General features: G+C 64.3%; 1 protein-coding gene across 1 annotated transcript; it reads right to left on the reverse strand.

Moving 5' to 3' along the window:
• Positions 1 to 389: 389 nt before the first annotated feature.
• Positions 390 to 6,206, reverse strand: SFXN2 (sideroflexin 2). The gene is made up of 11 exons (XM_050898902.1): positions 6,040 to 6,206; positions 5,561 to 5,731; positions 4,347 to 4,445; positions 4,094 to 4,189; positions 3,952 to 4,032; positions 3,169 to 3,229; positions 3,031 to 3,097; positions 2,420 to 2,469; positions 2,062 to 2,111; positions 1,774 to 1,821; positions 390 to 1,367 (listed from the first exon to the last, which is right to left on the reverse strand). The coding sequence occupies exons 1-11, from the start codon at positions 6,198 to 6,200 to the stop codon at positions 1,268 to 1,270; spliced, it is 984 nt and encodes a 327-aa protein (XP_050754859.1). The 5' UTR covers positions 6,201 to 6,206; the 3' UTR covers positions 390 to 1,267.
• Between the last annotated feature and the right edge of the window lie 1,318 nt (positions 6,207 to 7,524).

Raw genomic sequence — 7,524 nt, forward strand, 5'->3', positions numbered from 1 at the left:
CCCAAGGAGACAAACAGCACCCATGGGTGTAGGAAGGGTCACCCAGTGTCATCCCCCCAGTGGGATGAGAGCCACCATGAGCACAGTACTGTCACCTCCCTTTATCACTTGCCTCAGGACTGTTTGCAGCCCCAAGAAACCTCAGGGAAGCCTGCATGAGATGTCCAAGGGTTTCAGGGCTCATGCCAGCCCTTGCAGAGCCTCACGGTTCTTCCTCCTTCTCCCGGCCCCTGTGCTGACCTTCACCCTGGTGCCTGGTCAGTCACAGAGCCCACACCTTTCCCTTTCAAGGCAGGCATGAGACCCACATACCAGCCCTGCCCAGGGAACCAGACACCCAGAGACCAGCCAAAAGCAGAACCCACAGCTGTTTTTTAAAAATCACCGCATTTTATTTTTCAACTCTCCTCTCTGTTGTTAGCAGTGCTGCTATTCAGAGCCTGAGTTAATGCCTCAACAGCTTTGTGACTCCTGTGTCTCCTTCCCCCGTCCGAGGGGGCCCAGAGTCAGCTGTCCCCCAAAGCTGCAGGTCTTTGGTCCTACTGTGGGGACAGTGAGATGCAGCACAAGGATGACGGCTGGCTCTCGTGCTCAGAGGAATGGGTAGATTGCAAAAATTAGAGCTTAAAAACAATTCGCTATTTCTCTCCTGGATTGTGGCAATCACAAAGTGAGTAAAACCTGAACCTGCGAGCAAGGAAGGCATGGTCCAAGCATTGGTCCCTAGACTTTGGGGTGCTCCCTGTGCAGAGGGGACAGGTCCCTTCCCGCCTGCCAAGGCGTGATCCAGCTCTTGGTAAGAGGCCACTGTGGTGGTTTAAGGCAGCAATGTGGTTTGATTCCTGGTACAATGTCAGGGCACCTGCTTTCGGAGGTAGGACTGTGCTCTGAGCCCTGAGGGAGAGAGCCTGATGCCTTGCAGGGCCAAGCCCAGTGACCGCGCGAGGCTCAGACAGGCTGGGCAGATCCTCCTGCGCAGGGCAGGAGGAAAGCACGGGAAGCACAGCCATGGCCCAGGGCAAGAGGGATGTGGGGAGGCAGGGACAGGGCCAGCAGCAGATGGGGGGGAGGCTCAGGACAAGCCAAAGTGCTGCAAGCTGGGCACGCAGAGCCAGATCCTGCCTCTCCGAGGGAAGGAGGCAGCAGAGACGGTGCTGGGCTGGGGGGCAGACTAGCTGGACCGTGCCGCTGAGCCCTGCTCAGGGGATGCGGGGCTGGTGGTGGCAGGGGGCCGGAGGGGTGCGATGGCTCCCGAGGTAGTCTCCATTCACAGTCCCTTGTTAAAATAGACGTACGGCACTTTGTCCCCGTGCTTGGCCATGATGCTGTCACGCAGCTCCAGCTCGAGGTCGGCCAGTGCAAGGGAGCTGTGGGGAGAGGGGATAGACACTGAGACCCATGATCCTCCTCCCTGACCACCGGTCAGGCCACTCTCCCTCCCCATTGCCATTCAAGGTCCCCTGCAGTCCCTGGGATCTTGCAGGCTCACGTCAAGACCCACCACCCATCCCTGGCACCCACCGCTCCCAGTGCTGGGGGGGCAGAGAGCTGCCCATGGGACTGGGGGTCCCATTGCTCCCAGCACAGAGCTCGCAGAGCAGGGGAGGCACACACTCTCCTGCTGGCCAGGGCACCAGCAGGTACAGGCAGGCGCTGCCTCAGGTTGAAGGGTGGATGCCCATCATGCTTCCCCTGGGATGAGCAGAGAAGAGCTAGGGGAGGAGGAAGGCTCCCAAGGTCCCACACAGGAGGGGGAAGCAACGGGACAGGTACCATCTCTGCGGGAACAGGGCGCAGGCTGCTGGCACCATGAACAGGAGGCTGTGGGACAGAGAAGAACCAAGCATTAGTGTTGGGGATTGCAGCCCGTTTGCCGCCCGGCTGCAGGGATCTCAGCCCAAGAGGTGCGGCTCAAACCCCACCACTCCCAATAACTGGGGAAAGCCCAGGCTGAAAGGCAAGCAGCTTTGCAATCCCCTGCTGGGAAAGAGATCTTTTTTCAAGCATCCCTTGGAGCCATGCTCCAGGCACCCACAGGCGTTGGAGCAGCGAGATACTTACAAGCCCCCGCAGAGCAGCACCTGCAGAGGCCCATGGAGAACTCGGATCCGCTGCAAGGGAAGAGCTGGGAGTCAGTCCCCGGCCTCGCTGCAAGCCCCGCTCACAGGGTGGGGAGACTTCTCCCCTCAACGGGGCTGAATGCCCAACACCTCCGGGGTGCCACCAACCCCTGCCACCCTCCCACAGCCTCTCCATGTCACCCAAGAGACCTTTGGTGTACTGGTGACTCGAACAGGGGGCAAAGCAAGCCGGGCTCTGCAGCCCCCCATTTCATCCCCAGCATCTCAGCAGCTGGGGAGCAGGGCTGGGGCACCACAGGACCCACTGGAAAACCATGGCAGGAGAAACGTGGGCTCACCTGCATGAAGGGGAATTTCTCCAGTCGCTCCATGATGATAGGCAAAATAACTAGGTGCAGAGAGAAAAGGTCAGGGCCCCCCTGCAAGCCAAGCCGCAGGGCTGCCCCAGCAGGACCGTCCTCCCGGAGGCCACAGCAGCGGCTAGTTGTGCTGGGGGCCTCTGGGTGTTTGCTCATGGCAGTGACCTGGCATGGGACCCCCATCCATCCATCACCTGGGCAGCATGGTCCATGCTCCTCGTGCTCCCGTCCCTCCTGCCGGGCTTGCAGCACAGCAGGGGTCTTGTGAGGGCAAGGGGATGCCGGGCTGTGGAGTGAGGGGCCAGGGCCAGAGAGTGCAAGACGCATCCTTGCAGGGCCCAACTGCTGCAGGAGCACCCAACATCCCCCACAGGCTGTGGGTTGGGATGAGGAGGGCTGGGGGCTCGGGGGACTGATGGGAATGGTAGGATGGGGAGACCAGCTCCATCAGTGGGATGAGACCAAGCACCACCGGGGATGCAGGGCCACCCTCCCTCTTCTTCCTGGGGGAAACTGAAGCAGGGGAGGGCGAGGCGGTGGGTCCTGGGGGAGCCCCTGGTCTGGCCCCCACCCTCCTGCCCTGCACTCACTCATGCCTGGTGCCGCCATGGCGATCCTGGAGACCACAACCTGCACGATGCCCTTTGCTGCCGCCCTCTGCAAGCAAAAGCAGCAGGTGAGCCCCTGCCGCGCCGTGCCCCAACCCGGACCCCCATTCCCAGACTCACCCTGGAGCGCCCGAGCTCGTTGTTGTCCCTGTCTGTCACCACGACCCCGTTGATGATCTCCCTGGAGGGGACAGGCAGCCGTGAGTGGGGGCTGGGATGGTCGGGGAAGCGTGAGGACACAGCAATAGGGTAAGGGGGTGCCAAGGGGGTCCTCTGTGCTGTGCTGGCACAGCAGCCCCGGCTGCCCCCAGCGCTGGCCCCAGGGCACAGGGCTCCACCACCCCGGGGTGCCGCGGTCCCCAGCCCAGCCGATGCTGCCATCTTCAGGGCATGGCTGCGAACAGGGTCTGGCCGTTTGGGGGACAGACACCCACGTGGGACCCGCAGCCGAGCCAGGGGACAGCCCCCCACACAGCACCCCAGCTCCCTGTGCCGTGACCTGTGGGGGACCCCAAGCAGCAGACACAGGTCTCCACATGGCCCCCATCTAGGGCGTCCCAGCGCCAGGACATCGTGGACTGGGGCTCTCCCATGACCACATGCAGAAGACCTTGGGTCTGAGGGATCTTCCAGCCCAGACCCCAGAATGGCTATCCTCAGCCCAAAATCCCCCTCCTGCTCCAGGCAGAGGCTGAGCCACCCCACCCGGCACCCTCCACCAGAGACCCGGCACCGCAAACACGCAGACCCCGGCTCACCTCCCTCCTGTCCTCCTACCCCCTCCAGCCCCCGGGATGGGAAACCGCGGCAGGGTGACCAGGCAGCCCAGGAGCCCGGCTGCCACCGGCTCGCCTTCAGAGGGAGCCGGGTCCCTCGAGCATCCCGGCTGCACGTGGCACTTACTGTTGCCGCATCATGGGGATATTGACACAGTTGGCAGCTGCCACGGCTGCGAAGGGGACCCAGCGGGCCAGCAAGGGGGGGCTCGCTGCCGGAGACAGGCTGGCGTCAGCACGGGAGGGCAGGATGCGGCCAGCTGCCCCACCCGGCCCCGGCCCGGCGTACCTTGGTGTAGAGGTTGAGTCCCACCGCGGTGGCCAGGGCTGTACCGGTGGCCGTGACATAAGCCACCGCGATTTGCCTGGACAGTGATTTCCAAAGAAGGGAGAGAAAAGAAACACCAACTCTGACTCAATCCTGTTCCTTTGATGCCCAAGACGGGGCACGGGGGGTCTTTACGGGGCATCCAGGGGGGTCCCAACACAGAGGGTCCCCATCCTCTGCGGGGGTACGCTCACCTCAGCGAGATGGGGGAGGCGGCGTTGCGGTTGGTGTAGTTGACGATGGCATTGAAGGACTGGTTCACCCACTGCCAGAAAACCACGGCGGGCACCGTCCTGCGGAGGGAAGGGACCAGGAGAGCACCCAAGGGCCATCAGGGACGCCTGGCCTGTGCCCATAGCCAGGCTTGGCAGGGGGACAGCCAAGATGCCATTGACACACTTGCCATGGTGTCTCCCAAGGGAAACTGAGGCACTGCGGCAAAGCCACGAGCCAGTGGCAGAGCTGGGAAATGACCCCAGGAGTCCTGGCTGCTGCAGGGCTTTGGGGAACACAGGAGGGGGCCCAGCCCTGCCAGGTGTTCGGCCAGGGGTGGGAGACCCAGCTCCCAGCAGGGCAGCAGCCATCCTGCTGGGCTGAGGTAAGCCTTTGTCAACAGGAGCAGCAAGGAGGGGGCACACAGGGACAGAGGCGGCTCTGGGGGTGGCCAGGGTGCCTGGGCTCCTCCTGGTGTCTCAGGGACACCGAGGTAGGGCAGGAGGGGACACGGGGAGATGTGGGTCTGAGCAAGCTTTGGGATGCAGGAGCGTGTAGATGGGCTGGGAAGAGGGTGACCCATCAGCACTGGCAGATCCCCCACCCAGGCTGGACCGCACGAGCAACCGGCAAACCAGTCCAGCAAACAGGGCTGGGATGGGACGGGGATCCACTGGGAAAGGCAGTGTCTGTCCCACACAGCCTCTGCGCTGGGGACAGGATCGCTCACCCCTCCCAGCAGCCATTTCAGAAGGGAAATGCAGGGAGCTGTCGGCATGGGCTGGGGACGCTGGAGCAGCCTGGCCTGGGGGCACGTTTGGTCCTCGGTTTCAGGGGCTGTTATGGTCCACAGAGCAAGAGCAGCGGCCATGCAGGACTTGGCCATGTTAATCATTATAGGGGCTCTCGGAAGAGAAGAGCTGAGCTGAGCTGAGGGCAAAGCGAGACCATTCCCAGCCATGCCAGGAGCCGGGAGGATCCGTGATGCTTCCACCACATGTTGGGTGCTGGGGACAGGGCACAGGGACACGGGGCTTGGCCAGGGGACGCAGGCAGGCACAGCAGCCATGGGCATGCCTCAGCCACAGCCAGCCCCAGAGGAGGCAGACTGGCCGTGCCCCGGTCATCGGGGACCCCTCAAGGGTCTGGGGGCTATCAGGGCTATGTCCCCAGCCCGGTGTCCCCAGGAGCTCACCGGTAGAACTGGAGCATGCAGCCGGTGAGGGCCATGCCCCCCGGCACCTGGAAGGACATCCTCCCGATGAGGTTCATCTTCTCTCCGCTGTCAGGGTGGAAGGCTGAGTCGTACAGCTTCTTGGCGTAGAGCAGCTGTTCCCGGCTGCTTCCTGGCGGCACCAGCCCGGCCCTGCAAGCCCAGAGCCCGTCGGGGCGAGCTGCGCAGACCCGCCGGCACCTGGCAGCACCGGGGCGCAGAACCCCAGGCACCATACATGAAAGGCAGAGGAAACATCTCCCGCGAGGGAATCTTGTCCCAGCTTGAGGCTCCTGGGAGAAGCCTGGGAAACTCCCCCAAAACCGCCTCCGACGGATGTTACGTCCCAGCGCGCCCGCTCGGGAATGGCTGCCTCCATCCCCCCGCGGCCCGGCATGGTGGTTGGGTACGGCCACGGACACGGGGATGGCAACTGCCCCGGCTGCACCCCTGCCCCTCACCTGCAGCCTTCCACCAGGGCCTTGGCCTGGTCCAGCTCCTCCTCCGGCACCAGCACCGTCCGCGGGTCGGTGATGTTGAGGAAATGCTTCAGGCGTCCCACGAAGGTGCTCTGGTCCCAGCGCGGGGCATCGATGTTGAAGCCAAGGGGGACGGTGGCCATGTTTGCGTGGGTCTGGGCAGGGGGAGAGGGCGGCTCGGGAGGATCCTGCCTCGCTTGCCCATCGAGTGCAGGCCTGCCACAGCCACAGGAGCAGTTAAGTGGGTGAGAGCTGTGGCAGGTTTATATTTAACGGGAAAGTTGGACTTTCAGCAGCCCTGAGCCTGGGAGCCTCCTGCACCCCTGCTGCCAGCCGAATGCCGCAGCGAGGCCGCTCCTTCACACACCGCCCTGCCTGCATGAGGTCCCCTCACTTGCACTGTCCCCCACTCCAGCACCTGGCACCCCCTCCTTGGGGTGGGACCGTGCTGCACAGCACTGCAGGGCCCAGCTTGCCCCCTCCACAGGGCTGTACAGCACTGCCCTGCAAGTGCTCCCCGCTGGGGCATTACACTGCACCCCCCACTCGTGTGCACACGGCATGGCACTGCATCCCCTGCACTGTGCTGTATGGCCCCCAATGGCACTGCATGCCCCCGTGGCAGTACACTGCACCCTCCCATGCCTGCGCTGCACGTGCCCCCGAACACTGCCTGCACCCGCTGTGGCACTGCACCCTCCTGTGACTGCACTGCACAGCCCCACTGATAACTGCATCCCCTGTGGCACCACACTGTACCCTCCCATGGCACCTTACTGCACTACACTGCACCCTCCCATGGCACTGGCACCGCACTGCACTGCACATCCTCCGTAACACGGACGGCACACCTCTGCAACGCTGTTGTGCTCTCTCCCATACCACTACACTGCACCCTCCGTGGCACAGCCCTGCACGTCCCCCATAGCACTACGTGGCCCTGCGCGCTCCCTGTAACACTGCCCTGCACCCCCGCGGCACTGCACTGCATGCTCCCTGTGGTGCTACACCGCACGCCCCCCTTGGCGCTGCACTGCTCTGCACGCTGCCCGTAGCGCTGCACAGCGCCCTCGCAGCACTACAACGCCCGGCACGGCCCCCGGCACGGCACGGCACGGCACGGCCCGGTACGGTACGGTACGGTACGGTACATCCCCGCCCCGCCCCGCCCCGCGCGCCGTGCCGCGGCCCCACGTGGCCCTACCTGCAGTCCCCAGACCCCTCGCGCGCCGTCTCCCGCCCACGTGGCCCCCACCTGCCCCCGGGCTCCGACGCGTGGCCGCCCTCAGCCAATCACAGGGGCCCGAGCGGCCGCGCCCATCTCCCCCCGGCAGAGTGGCCCCTTGTGCGCATGCGCCGATTGAGGGGGCGGGGCTAGCTACGGGCTGTGGTGCCGGGCTCCGCCCCTCCCGCCTGCCGTCGGCACGTTCCGTACGTACGGCGGGAAGCGCTGACGCTGTACGTAGC

The sequence above is a fragment of the Gymnogyps californianus genome, chromosome 6 (assembly GCF_018139145.2).
Source record: "Gymnogyps californianus isolate 813 chromosome 6, ASM1813914v2, whole genome shotgun sequence".
NCBI classification, from domain to species: domain Eukaryota; kingdom Metazoa; phylum Chordata; class Aves; order Accipitriformes; family Cathartidae; genus Gymnogyps; species Gymnogyps californianus.